The sequence below is a fragment of the Nerophis lumbriciformis genome, linkage group LG01, assembly GCF_033978685.3.
Source record: "Nerophis lumbriciformis linkage group LG01, RoL_Nlum_v2.1, whole genome shotgun sequence".
NCBI classification, from domain to species: Eukaryota; Metazoa; Chordata; class Actinopteri; order Syngnathiformes; family Syngnathidae; genus Nerophis; species Nerophis lumbriciformis.
In genome coordinates, this window is record NC_084548.2 from 52286711 (window position 1) to 52301732 (window position 15022).

Here is a 15022-nt window from a genome sequence, read left to right on the forward strand (position 1 = left end):
GGCCCGTTGTGCCATTTTGTTTGTTGTGGCTACCAAATTTAATACATATTTATACCGAGCTCTTTCATGCTGTAGTGAAGTGAAGTGAAGTGAAGTGAATTATATTTATATAGCGCTTTTCTCTAGTGACTCAAAGCGCTTTACATAGTGAAAACCCAATATCTAAGTTACATTTAAACCAGTGTGGGTGGCACTGAGAGCAGGTGGGTAAAGTGTCTTGCTCAAGGACACAACGGCAGTGACTAGGATGGCGGAAGCGAGGATCGAACCTGCAACCCTCAGGTTGATGGCACGGCCACTCTACCAACCGAGCTATACCGCCTGTACAATCATTGATGGCATGTCCACAAGGCTGATCTCTAAAAAAGTCAATAGATTTCACTGTAAAAAACCTGGCAGGGCAGTTGCCAGAAATGTTCCGTAAAATCATTAGTGGTACCATTTTTCCATTTGCAGTAATCTACTGTAAGAATGGGGAACATACATTTAACTCATTAGAAAGGAGATTAAAGACAACGCATCCCAGCTACAACTGGGTTCTATTAAGACAGATACGAATGTATATACGACGGATACTGCCCTCCAAAATAGTCTGTCTCTTTTTGATGAAATAACATTAGGGGAATTGCTACGGCGTTTAAATGGGATAAAACAAACAACATGTTTACTTGACCCACTTCCTGGCAAACTTATCAAGGAGCTTTTTGTATTATTAGGTCCATCAGTGCTAAATATTATAAACTTATCAATTTCCTCTGGCACTGTTCCCCTAGCATTCAAAAAAGCGGTTATTCATCCTCTGCTCAAAACACCTAACCTCGATCCTGACCTCATGGTAAACTACCGGCCGGTGTCCCACCATCCGTTTACTTCGAAAAAATTGTTGCACAGCAGCTAAATGAACACTTAGTGTCTAACAATCTCTGTGAACCTTTTTCAATCCGGTTTCAGGGCAAATCACTCTACGGAGACAGCCCTCGCAAAAATGACTAATGATCTACTGCTAACGATGGATTCTGATGCGTCATCTATGTTGCTGCTTCTTGATCTTAGCCCTGCTTTCGATACCGTCAATCATAATATTTTACGTTTGTATTAGAGCGTATCAAAACACGTATTGGTATGTCAGACTTAGCCTTGTCTTGGTTTAAGTCTTATCTTACCGACAGCAGTGCGTTTCCCATAACAATGTGACCTCGGACTATGTTAAGGTAACGTGCGGAGTTCCTCAGGGTTCGGTTCTTGGCCCTGCACTCTGTAGAATTCACATGCTGCCGCTAGGCGACATCATACGCAAATACGGTGTTAGTTTTCACTGTTATGCTGATGACACCCAACTCTACATGCCCCTAAAGCTGACCCACACGCCGGATTGTAGTCAGCTGGAGGCGTGTCTGAATGAAATGAAACAATGAATGTCCGCTAACTTCTTGCAAGTCAACGCCAAGAAAACGGAAATGCTGATTATTGGTCCTGCTAGACACCGACATTTATTTAATAATACCACCTTAACATTTGACAACCATACAATTACACAAAGCGACTCTGTAAAAAATCTGGGTATTATCTTCGACCCAACTCTCTCGTTTGAGTCACACATCAAGAGTGTTACTAAAACGGCCTTCTTTCATCTCCATAATATCGCAAAAATGTGTTCCATTTTGTCCACTAGCGATGCTGAGATCATTATTCATGCGTTCGTTACGTCTCGTCTCGATTACTGTAACGTATTATTTTCGGGTCTCCCTATGTCTAGCATTAAAAGATTACAGTTGGTACGAAATGCGGCTGCTAGACTTTTGACAAGAACAAGAAATTGTGATCATAATACGCCTATACTGGCTCACCTGTACTGGCTTCCTGTGCACTTAAGATGTGACTTTAAGGTTTTACTACTTACGTATAAAATACTACACGGTCTAGCTCCATCCTATCTTGCCGATTGTATTGTACCATATGTCCCGGCAAGAAATCTGCGTTCAAAGAACTCCGGCTTATTAGTGATTCCCAGAGCCCAAAAAAAGTCTGCGGACTATAGAGCGTTTTCTATTCGGGCTCCAGTACTATGGAATGCCCTCCCGGTAACAGCTAGAGATGCTACATCAGTAGAAGCATTAAAGTCCCATCTTAAAACTCATTTGTATACTAGCCTTTAAATAGACCCCCTTTTTGGACCAGTTGATCTGCCGTTTCTTTTCTTTTCTGCTCTGCACCCCTGTCCCTTGTGGAAGGGGGGGCACAGGTCCGGTGGCCATGGATGAAGTGCTGGCTGCACCGCTCGGCTGTGCATCGGTTGGGGACATCTCTGCGCTGCTGACCCGTCTCCGCTCGGGATGGTCTTCTGCTAGCCCCACTATGGACTGGACTCTCACTATTATGTTGGATCCACTATGGACTGGACTTTCACAATATTATGCTAGACCCACTTGACGTCCATTGCATCCGGTCTCCCCTAGAGGGGGGGGGGTCACCCACATCTGCGGTCCTCTCCAAGGTTTCTCATTTTCATTCTCATTGACATCCCACTGGGTTAAGTTTTTCCTTGCCCTTATGTGGGATCTGAACCGAGGATGTCGTTGTGGCTTGTGCAGCCCTTTGAGACACTTGTGATTTCGGGCTATATAAATAAACATTGATTGATTGATTGAAACCATCGTTTAAGGTTCCCCTCCTTGGATACATTTTTACACGGGTAAGTGTGCCGAGTATTTCTTGAATACACAGGATGCAAAGAAGGTAGGCAAAGTGCATGCAAGAGATCCCTTTATTAGGTACCAGGCAGAAGAAAAGTAACACATGTCTAGCAAGCACTCATAAGGCAACAAACCACCATTGCATACATTAGATCAGGTGTTCTGAACTTCTGAACCATTTTGACCTCGGGTCTAACGGTGAAACGGATGAGTAGGCGTAAGAGTGACAGAAAGACCCTGTCTGCTAGAAGTTTGGGATCTCCCCATGGTCGCTACTTTTTATTTCACACAGCGCTAGAATGCCTAATTAATAATCATTAAACTCAACAAAAATGTTAGGCCGTATGATTTTCCGTTTTAACGTAACACAGAAATTGACATAAATGTGAGTGAAATTGTGACGAGAAGGCACATTTCTTTGGTAAATTAATCCGGGACCGTTCATTCATCCCCGAAACACTCAACTTAAAACCCCGACTAAACTACAAAGAACAATCCATACACCCACAACACATCTCATCTGCGTGTGTTGTTGTGAACGACATCATCAATGTCGGATCAAAGTACAAACAGGACAACAGTCGCAACTTGAGGGGCGTTCTCTTTTTTTTAATTAATACCTTGAAGCTCAGAACAACAGCATACTTCTCCCCTTCACAATAGCAGCGCTGTGCACACAACATGCGGCCTGACTGCCCTAACAAAGTAAAGGTTTCAAAAAAGCATAATGTACTTTAAGCACTTATTGTCAAAATTGTCAAAAAAGGTATTGCACTAATATTTTTGCATTTAATTAGCTAACAATTTATTCAAAAAAATATGACAGAAAAAGCACACGCTCTATGGGTGTACAATTAGTTTAAAAGGAAAAAAAAAGGTCTTCAAAAATATAAAACAACATTTTTTTAATTGTTTATTATTATTGCCGTTATTTAAATTTTTTTATGTTATTGTTACCATTTTACTTCTCGTTTATTCGTACCTAATTTATTTTTGGTTGTTATTGGAAAGGTGATTTGAAGGTGTCATTTGAGTCAATTAGACGGATGTGTAATGGTAATGACTTGGCATAGTCCATAGAAATGTGGCTTTATAAGTTTTTTGAGTGTGTTTTACTTACGACACTGATAGGAAAAAAGTCCCATTTAACTTTTGAGTGAACTTCACTTGTACGAGCATTGCACTCGCAATGGATGCTCTCGTGTGGACCCGTGAGTCTCAAGGGTTCACGGATGTGCCTGCTCGTTGAAAAGCTTCTTAGCCACCTGATACCCAGCCTCAAAGAGCAGATGATGAGGTTGATGATAAACAGGACATATCGGCTTTGTCAGATTGACGTGTTCCTGCGTGATGCAGTTGTTGAAGTGAGTTGAGATCACACTGATTTTTTGTTTTCCTTTTGCAGAAAGAAAATAAGTCGCCTAACACACGTTTTATAAAAAAGCGTTATTGCCCACCTCATTCTTATGCTGTCAGTTTGTGTATTATTAGTTTTCAAAAACATCTGTAAGGAAAGCTGATTATTCCTGATTGATACTTTAAAATTAACCATTAATCCAATGTTAATTAGACATCATGTATACATTTCAGCTTCATTAAGCTGATTCATGAGGAGTAAAGATGGGGGAAGAAAGGCAATTTGTTTATTGGTGTGCTGACTTGAGCTGTAGGCAGACCGCCAGATGAGTGTTGTGTGTGCGTGTGTGTGTGTGTGCGTGTGTGTGTGTGTATGCATATGGCTACATAAACACATAACCCTTCCATTAGGTGGATGTGTATAGTGTTCAAGTGCAATATATTTTATGCTAAAAACTAGAGTTGTCCCGACATTTTCCACTTTCGATACCGATATTGAGCCTTGCGTATTGGCCCATACCGATATTAATCCGATACGATCCCAGCACAAATCATAGCACGTACTTTTGTAATTTTATAGTGTGGAATGTTAGACACGGCTTGATCAAGATCAATTACTCAGAGAACATTGGCAAAAACAATAACATAATAATAAACTGGTTTGGACCTATGCTGTCTTTAATTAAATTTAAGTGGAGTGGTAATTGGTTTTTGGTGAAATCTTGTGCTCACAATCATTCATTAAGTTTTTATACCGGTACTTGTTTATATTGACAAATATGTTTTAAACGGCAATATTAATAGGTCGCTTATTATGTCTAGCTTGTGTGGTTAGCTGTTGTGTAGCTGCTAGCTCCGATTAGCCTAAAGCCTGCCATGTTTACTTTTTTTAAATGACTTCACTAAATTACAAGAAAAGACCAACCTCGTGTTTTTATTGTAGGACTTTTAGATGTGAGCTTTGCACAGGTAAACACACTGCAGGACTGCTTGTATTGAATTTTATATCAGCCGATATGATCCGATATTGTTTTTTGACCAATATCCATAACCAATATTGGATCAGGATGCGCCTACTGAAAAAAACACTTGTTTGTTTTTAAAATGTTCAATACAGCTTGATGACAATTATACGCAAACTGAAATACGAGGAAATATATTTTGCAGAAAGTTACAGAGGTATTCCTAGAATCAGAGAGTAACTCAACATTAAGTGCTGGTGATTTGGATTTTGTCCCGACTATAGCTATTACCTTCATTTTTCTCGTCACTCAACTGTCATCATAGAATACTAATCTGCTGGTTGGGAATAGGCAGCACGGTGACACAGGTTAGTGCATGTGCCTCACAATACAAAGGTCCGGGGTTCGATCCCACGGTCTTTCTGTGTGGAGTTTGCATGTTCTTCTCGTGACTGCGTGGGTACTCCGGCTTCCTCCCACCTCCAAAGGCATGCACCTGGGGATAGGTTGATTGGCAACACAAAATTGGCCCTAGTGTGTGAATGTGAGTGTGAATGTTGTCTGTATATCTGTGTTGGTCCTGCGATGAGGTGGCGACTTGTCCAGGGTGTACCCCGCCTTTCGCCCGAATGCAGCTGAGATAGGCTCCAGCACCCCCTGGAACCCCGAGAGGGACAAGCGGTAGAAAATGGATGGATGGTTGGGAATATCTGGTACTGCTCTTAAAACTGGTTCAAATCCTATTTCGATTACAGGGCATACTTTGTTGATCAAATGGCTATGACCTTTGAAGTTCCTCGGGGGTAAATTCTGGGAACTATATTGTTAAACTTGTACATGCTGCCACCAGGTTAGCTAATACGCAGCTACAATGTGTCCTACCACAACTATGCAGGACATCGGGTCTCCTGCTGGTGCCCAGAGTCTGGACTAAACATGGTGAGGCTGCATTTCTGTTTTGAGCTCTTAAAATCTGTAATAGTCTTTCAGAAGTGGTGAGACAGGCCTCAATGGTGGCAATGTTGGCTGAAAACACTTTTATTTAACTGTGCATATAATAACTGAAAGTATTTTATCTACACTTTTGATTTTTTTAATTGAATTATGGTTATATTTTATTTGATTTTATTGGCCTTTTTTGTAATTGTATGCACCTGTAAAGCCCTTTGAATTGTGTTGTGTATGAATTGTGAAATACAAATAAACGTGCCTTGCCTAATCTTTGATAGCAAATCTAGAGTGGCTGTTGCACTCTTCTCTGTGCGAAGAGTACATCAACAATAAGTGAAGTGAAGTGAATTATATTTATATAGCGCTTTTCTCTAGTGACTCAAAGCGCTTTACATTGAGAAACCCAATATCTAAGTTACATTTTTCAAAGCAGTGTGGGTGGCACTGGGAGCAGGTGGGTAAAGTGTCTTCATACTTGCCAACCCTCATAAATTTTTCGGGAGACTCCCGTATTTCAGTGCCTCTCCCGAAAATCTCCCGGGACAACCATTCTCCCGATTTCTAGCCGGATTTTAGGCACACCCCCTCTAGGTCCGTGCGGACCTGAGTGAGGACAGCTTGTCGTCACGTCCACTTGGCCCGTCAGGGTGCGCAATACAACGTAAACCGTTGGCCAACCAAAAAGTAACCACAGAACACTATACGGTATAGTGTTCTGTGGTTACGCAATACAACGTAAACCGTTGGCCAACCAAAAAGTAACCACAGAACACTATATGGTAGTGTTCTGTGGTTACTTTTTGGTTGGCCAACGGTTTACGTTGTATTGCGCACCCTGACGGCAAGTATGGGAGTCGGTTCTGAAGTATGAAGTAAAGAGACGTAACTTCGTCACCTCACCTGGTTATTGACTCCAACCCAGAATATTACACTGCCCAACAATGAGTAGAGAGGAGTGTTATGTGTGTATATGTGTAAATAAATGAACACTGAAATTCAAGTATTTATTTTATTTATATGTATATCAATGTTCCCTCTAATTTTTCACGTGTGTGAGCAAACGCACAAACTCCCTGAGCATTCAGTGGAGCACATGTGAGCAACATCAGACGTGCACACTGTGGCCACACCAGCGTCACACCTGTCCCAAACCTGACATCATAACCATTTAAATGTTTTATTAAAATAATTTTCTGATATAAGTGATTTTACCGGAGGGGTTAGTGCGTCTGCCTCACAATACCAAGGTCCTGATTAGTCCTGGGTTCGATCCTGTGCTCGGGATCTTTCTGTGTGGAGTTTGCAAGTTCTCCCCGTGACTGCGTGGGTTCCCTCCGGGTACTCAGGCTTCCTCCCACCTCCAAAGACGCGCCTACTGAAAAAAACACTTGTTTGTTTTTAAAATGTTCAATACAGCTTGATGACAATTATATGCAAACTGAAATACGAGGAAATATATTTTGCAGAAAGTTACAGAGGTATTTCTAGAATCAGAGAGTAACTCAACATTAAGTGCTGGTGATTTGGATTTTGTCCCGACTCTAGCTATTACCTTAATTTTTCTCGTCACTCAACTGTCATCATAGAATACTAATCTGCTGGTTGGGAATAGGCAGCACGGTGGAACAGGTTAGTGCATGTGCCTCACAATACAAAGGTTTTTATTAACATTTATGAAATCTAGTGACAATATTTCATAAATAATATCCTTAGATTAACATTCTTAATAAATGGCAGTAAAATAAGCACACATCTGATTGAGGAGTCAGAGTGTTACAACCTGGCATTTACACATTGTGTGGCGTTGGGGTTGTCCGACTTTTTGTGTGGCCATAAACGCAGCACTGGCTAAGTGCCATGAGTGCGTGTGTTGGTGCAGGTGAGACAGAGCGAGCGGCTTCTGTTGAAACGACGGATGACAACGTTGGTTTAAGTCTGGTTTGTATGGCAAAAAAATGACCAGTTTTTATAGATACAAGTTTTTTTTACTCATGTTTTTGGTGTGGTTACAAACAGTTTTGCTCAATAAAGTGATTGATGTAATTCCTGTCCGTAAAGTGTCTCGACAGACGATAATTGAACTGTGTTGACAAAGATTGTTTTATTCATTGGGGCCACTCTTGTTGTCACCTGTCACTCACAGAGTTGCATTGCAAAATCAAACAGAATAAATTGTAATGTCTTTATTTTGTTAAAAGTTCAGATGGGATTTTTGATTTTCTGCGCGGCATTAATTTGCTGTGCGCAGAGGACGCGTGAGCAGTGCGCAATTGCGCAGGCGCGCACCTTAGAGGGAATGTTGATGTATATATGTGTATATATATATATATATATATATATATATATATATGTATATATATATATATATATATATATATATATATATATATATATACATATAAATAAAATACATATATATATATAGCTAGAATTCACTGAAAGTCATGTATTTAATTTATATATATATATATATATATATATATATATATATATATATATATAAAATACTCCTCCCCTTCTTAACCCCGCCCCCCGGCCCCGAGCACCTCAAACCACCACCCCCAAATCTCCCGAATTTGGAGGTCTCAAGGTTGGCAAGTATGAGTGTCTTGCCCAAGGACACAACGGCAGTGACTCGGATTGCAGAAGCGGGAATCGAACCTGGAACCCTCAAGTTGCTGGCACGCCCACTCTACAAACCGAGCTAAAACCGCACCATATAGGTTTGTCTGTCCTCACACTTAGAGATTTACTGAACTTGAAAATGAATTGTCACGTCAAATGACAGGCACACGCGCACGCACGCACGCACACATTCAAGAATGCCAACATTGTGAAACTTGAGACCCCCTCACTCACTGCATGGAAACACAAAGAAAAAACAGAAAAGTTCCGTGTGCAGGACGCAGACGGACGTTGCCAGCAAAGACAAATTCTTAAACCATCAAAATCATTCTTGCATGTCACCCTCTGGGAAAAATAGAAAGTATTACACCTCTAGCCTAACACGGCTTCTCCTTTGTGAACACTTTTGTGTCATGACACGCTCCTGCAGCGTCAACTTGGAGCATGCAGAGGTGAGGCTAGCTTTTCATCTGCTCTTGCATTTGGAAATTTAAGAACGCCCGTGTAAGCCTTGTAGAATTTGGTATATGAAAACAGACGGAGGCAGCAGATGAGTGAGGCGAGCCAAGGAAAACAGCTGAAAAGGAAAGAGGAGGTAGTGCTGTTGGTTGGGGGGCGTTCAGGAAGCGGGAGAATTAGGGGAGTGGGAACCTTATCCTGTAATAGTGAGGAGAGCTTGCAGACTCCACCTTCCCTCCTCTTAGTCTCTCTTACCCCCCCCCCCCCCCCCCCACTCCTCTCTCACTCTCCTCTCTATCTCTCTGTAGCTGAAGCTGTTAATCATTTGACCAGGCAGCTTACAGAGGCAAGAGCTCAGCAAAAAGAGCGAAAAAGATAGAGCGAGAGGACAGAAGAAAATGCTCAGTGGGATGTTTGCCTAGCTGTTTATCAGCTGTGGATTTGTTTGTGGCTTCTTTTGTGGACCCCTCTGGATGTAGTGTCTGCGGTTGACCTGGGTGGGAGGCTAGACTGACCTCCATTTTTCTATTCATCTTTTTGGTGGTATACGAACTTTGAGTGGGGGAGTGGGGGCGCTTGTGTGCTTGAGCGAGTAGTGGAGCGGGAGAGAGGGAGCAGCGGGCCATGCCCAGCTCATCTAATGGTCCAACATCATGAAAGGGAGCCACCATCACCACCGCCACCATCGAGGCTGCTGTGGTTGCCAGCACTTGTTCCGGAAAGTCCTGACTAAGTGTGGCTGCTGCTATGCTCGAGTCAGAGGTCAGTGTCAGGCACACACACACACACGCACACGCACACTAAGTCTGAAGTTCTTCTCTCTCTTCAACTCTGCTTTATTTTTCATTCATTCCTCCTTTGAGCATATGCCAATGATTTAGTAGGTGAAGACTTAAATCCTCCTTCCTGTGCTGTCCGCCTCCAGTTAAAGGCCTACTGAAATGCGATTTTCTTATTCAAACGGGGATAGCAGGTCCATTCTATGGGTCATACTTGATAATTTCGCGATATTGCCATATTTTTGCTGAAAGGATTTAGTATAGAACATCGACGATAAAGTTCGCAACTTTTGGTTGCTGATAAAAAAGCCTTGCCTGTACCAGAAGTAGCAGACGAGTAGCGTGACGTCACAGGTTGTGGAGCTCCTCACATCCGCACATTGTTTACAATCATGGCCACCAGCAGCGAGAGCGATTCAGACCGAGAAAGCGACGATTTCCCCATTAATTTGAGCGAGGATGAACAATTTGTGGATGAGGAAAGTGAGAGTGAAGGACTAGAGGGCAGTGGGAGCGATTTAGATAGGGAAGATGCTGTGAGAGGCGGGTGGGACCTGATATTCAGCTGGGAATGACTAAAACAGTCAATAAACACAAGACATATATATACTCTATTAGCCACAACACAACCAGGCTTATATTTAATATGCCACAAATAATGAATACCGCATAACAAACACCTCCCCCCTCCCGTCCATATAACCCACCAATACAACTCAAACACCTGCACAACACACTCAATCCCACAGCCCAAAGTACCGTTCACCTCCCCAAATTTCATACAGCACATATATTTCCCCAAAGTCCCCAAAGTTACGTACGTGACATGCACATAGCGGCACGCACGTACGGGCAAGCGATCAAATGTTTGGAAGCCGCAGCTGCATGCGTACTCACGGTACCGCGTCTGCGCATCCAACTCAAAGTCCTCCTGGTAAGAGTCTCTGTTGTCCCAGTTCTCCACAGGCCAATGGTAAAGCTTGACTGTCACCTTCCGGGAATGTAAACAATGAAACACCGGCTGTGTTTGTGTTGCTGCAGCCGCCCGCAATACACCGCTACCCACCTACAGCTTTCTTCTTTGCTGCCTCCATTGTTCATTGAACAAATTGCAAAAGATTCACCAACACAGATGTCCAGAATACTGTGGAATTTTGCGAAGAAAACAGTTGACTTAATAGCTGGCCACCATGCTGTCCCAAAATGTCCTCCATAATCTGTGACGTCACGCGCTGACATCATTGTACCGAGACGTTTTCAGCAGGATATTTCGCGCAAAATTTAAAATTGCACTTTAGTAAGCTAACCCGGCCGTATTGGCATGTGTTGCAATGTTAAGATTTCATCATTGATATATAAACTATCAGACTGCGTGGTCGGTAGTAGTGGGTTTCAGTAGGCCTTTAAAGCAACAAGTGAGACACACACTCGTCTGAGTGGGTGAAAAATGAAGTATTCCCCCAGAGCACAGGAACAGAAGGAACTGAATAGGAGGTACTGGGTCGGCCTTGGCATAAACACCCTATGGGGGGTTGGGGTGGGGGTCAACTACTGACCAGTCACTTCAGTGATCATCAACGTGGTCGTCGTGCTCTGCAGGTGTTGGCTTGTTCTACTTATACAATTATATTTTGTTCCTGTTTAACTTTTATACAGCGGTAAGTAGAGATATAACCGTATCAAAATTTCATAGTATCACGGTATTAAGAGCGGTATTTGTCCCCCCCAAAAAAGCTTGGTAAAAATGCCATAGTGTGTAAAATGAAAGTGTCAGGAAAGTTTAGGATGAACACGCTTACTTGAATTGATCACACACTTAATGCTGAAATCGGTAGGTCGTGAGTTCAAACCCCGGCCGAGTCATACCAGGGACTATAAAAAATGGGACCCATTGCCTCCCTGCTTGGCACTCAGCATCAAGGGTTGGAATTGGGGGTTAAATCACCAAAATGATTCCCGGGCGTGGCCACCGCTGCTGCTCACTGCTCCCCTCACCTCCCAGGGAGTGAACAAGGGGATGGGTCAAATGCAGAGGACACATCTCACCACACCTAATGTGTGTGTGACAATCATTGGTACTTTAACTTTAATCATATTTTTTTTTATTACAAACAAGTCTTTCTAAACGCAAATTATAGTCTCAGAACATCTACTGTATCAAGCAAATATTTAAAAGAATAACTTAGAGTTGATGTCTTTAAAGTGACAATGCATTATTTTCCGTTAAAGAGAAATCATGCCTCTTCAATGCAGCCACTACTTGCTTGTCTTGATGATATCAAGGCCTGGATGACCCTAAATTTCTTAAATTTCAATTAGAAGTAATAGTGTTTGGACCTAGTGGTACCTGTGAGCTCCCCACTGTTGACTTTGGCCCCTTGGCTTTGCACGTTAAACCCATGGTCACCAACGTGGGCTTTCGTATTGATAGTGATTTTAAATTGGACCGTCAGATTGGCACAGTGGTGAAAGCCAGCTTTTTTCATTTACGTCAGCTGGCCAAGGGTAAAAACCTTCTTTCTAGGCAACAGTTTGAGACAGTAATCCATGCCTTTATCACATCTTGACTGGTTTACTGTAACTCTTTGTATTTTGGAATTAGTCAAACCTCCCTCTCAGCTGCAGCTTTTTTAACAAGCACAAGAAAAGAAGAGCACATTACTCCTGTTTTAGCCTCCCTTCACTGGCTGCCTGTGTCTTTTAGAGTCCATTTTAAAATAATTGTACTCGTTTTTAAATCCTTACAAGGTCTTGCCCCACCTTACCTCTCTGAGCTGCTCCACCTCTATGCCCCCACCCGGTCCCTCAGGTCAGCTGATCAGCTGCTCCCAGAGGTACCCAAATCAAAGCGCAAGCTTAGAGGGGACAGAGCCTTCTCTGTTGCGGGTCCCAAACTCTGGAACGATCTCCTTCTCCATGTGAGACGGACCCCTTCTTTGGCTACACTGTAAAAAAAACTTCTGTAAAAAAACGGTCATCTACTGGCTGCCAAATGAAAACCATAAAATGTAATTAAAACATTGTAAACCAAATAATGATCAAAAACATTATATTTACAGAAATTTTCATGAAACGTTTTGCGGAAAAATATCGTAATTTTACAGATTTTTACTAAATTATTAAGATCAACCACCTTTAATAAAGTGACGATGCAAACAGTTCTGCAGAAAAATACCTTTATTTTACAGAGTTTTTCCAAATTATTACGATCAAACACCTTTAATGAAGTGACAATGCTGGCAGTTCCACAGAAAAATACCATTATTTTACAGATTTTTTCTGAATTGTTAAGATCAACCACCTTTAATAAAGTGACGATGCAAACAGTTCTGCAGAAAAATACCTTTAATCTACAGCATGGGTGTCAAACTCTGGCCCGCGGGACAAATTTGGCCCGCCGTGTAATTTCACTTGGCCCTTGAGGCGATATCAAATTAACACTAAAGCTGGCCCTCCGATCCTCCTGGGAGTCTTCCAAACGCCAGCCAGCCAGCCAAACGAATGCTGGCCCAGTCACATAATATGAGCGGCTTCTGCACGCACACACATTAGAATGCAATGTATACTTCATCAACAGCGATACAGGTTACACTGAGGGTAGCCGAATAAAAAACTTTAACACTGTTAGAAATATACGCCACACTGTGAATCCACACCAAACCAGAACACTTTGCAGCACTAACTCTTCCGGGACACTGAGGTGTGTGTTTGGGGGGGGAGATTTGGTGGTAGCGGGGGTGTATTTTGTAGCGTCCCGGAAGAGTTAGTGTTGCAAAGGATTCTGGGTATTTGTTCTGTTGTGTTTATGTTGTGTTACGGTGCGGATGTTCTCCCGAAATGTGTTTGTCATTCTTGTTTGGTGTGGATTCACAGTGTGGCGTATATTTCTAACAGTGTTAAAGTTTTTTATACTGGGACCCTCAGTGTAACCTGTATCGCTGTTGATGAAGTACGCGTTGCATTCGCTCGTGTGTACGTACAGAAGCCGCACATAGCTTGTGACTGAGTCTGAACGATATTAGAATGGATGAAAAGCGGACGTGACGACAGCTCGTAGAGTACGTTAAAGGTTAATTTGTTCAACCTTGGTCCGCGGCTTTGTTCAGTTTTAAATTTTGGCCCACTCTGTATTTGAGTTTGACACCCCTGTGTTAGATTGTTAGTATGGACATAGACTTTTATATAACAAGCTACATATTTAATGAAAGATAATTACTGTAATTGTACATGAATTTGAAAGTAATTTAAGAAAACAGAAAATGCTACGTATAATTAATTTGGTATTTTTCTGTAAAAAAAATAGAAATATACATAGTTTGTCATTACTGGCATATTACTTAAAATAACAGGCGGATTGATTATTTACAGATAATGTCTTCAATTCTACAGTTTTATAAACTATTTAAAAAAAAAAGAAAAATTACAGTAGAAATAGTAAATTAACCATAAAAATAGGATTTGTTTTTACAGTGTACTTTTAAGACCCTTCTTAAAACTAATTTTTGCTCACTGGCTTTTAACCCAGCATGAGACTTTTAACTGTTTAAACTGTTTTTAACTTTTAACTGCTTTTTATCTAACAAATTGCTCTTAAGATAATTTGTATTTGCTTTTTCTACGTGTATTTTACCTCTGTTTTACATGTTATTTTTTAGTCTGTCCTTTATCTCTATTTCTTTGTGGTGTACAGCCCTTTGTTCTTCAACTGTGGTTGTTTTTAAAGGGCTTTATAAATAAAGTTGGTATGGTATGTAAACATCCAGTGCAACAAGTGTACAACAATAATGTACAGCTTAGTTTATTTACATTTTTACATTATGAGAAGCATTGTCCTCTACAGTGGTCATTTTTTTATGTCAGTCTGGAAACAGTTGTTTCTCAGAAAGGTAAACTAACAATATGATTACCTCACAAACTGATGCTTGACTTCGCTGGCTTCAAATATCTTTTCTGTGTGACAGTTTGAGGGATAGGTTGATTGGCAACACTAAATTGGCCCAAGTGTGTGAATGTGAGTGTGAATGTTGTCTGTCTATCTGTGTTGGCTTTGCGATGAGGTGGTGACTTGTCCAGGGTGTACCCCGCCTTCCGCCCGAATGCAGCTGAGATAGGCTCCAGCACCCCCCGCGACCCTGTAAGGGACAAGCGGTAGAAAATGGATGGATGGATGGATTGTAGGATGTATCTAGTAGCTTTT

At 41.7% G+C, this 15022-nt stretch overlaps 1 protein-coding gene across 2 annotated transcripts in view; it reads left to right on the forward strand.

Moving 5' to 3' along the window:
• The window catches only part of arhgef25a (Rho guanine nucleotide exchange factor (GEF) 25a), a 155719-nt gene that overhangs the window by 19298 nt on the left and 121399 nt on the right, over positions 1-15022 (forward strand). Inside the window, exon 1 of one of the 2 annotated variants that reach the window (XM_061986176.2) lies at positions 9350-9808. The exons of the other annotated variant lie outside the window; for it this stretch is intronic. Within the exon in view, the coding sequence (XP_061842160.1) occupies positions 9700-9808 (109 nt within the window). The 5' untranslated portion in view covers positions 9350-9699. Of the gene's footprint in view, positions 1-9349; positions 9809-15022 lie in introns of those variants that run through there. 2 annotated transcript variants of the gene reach the window in all.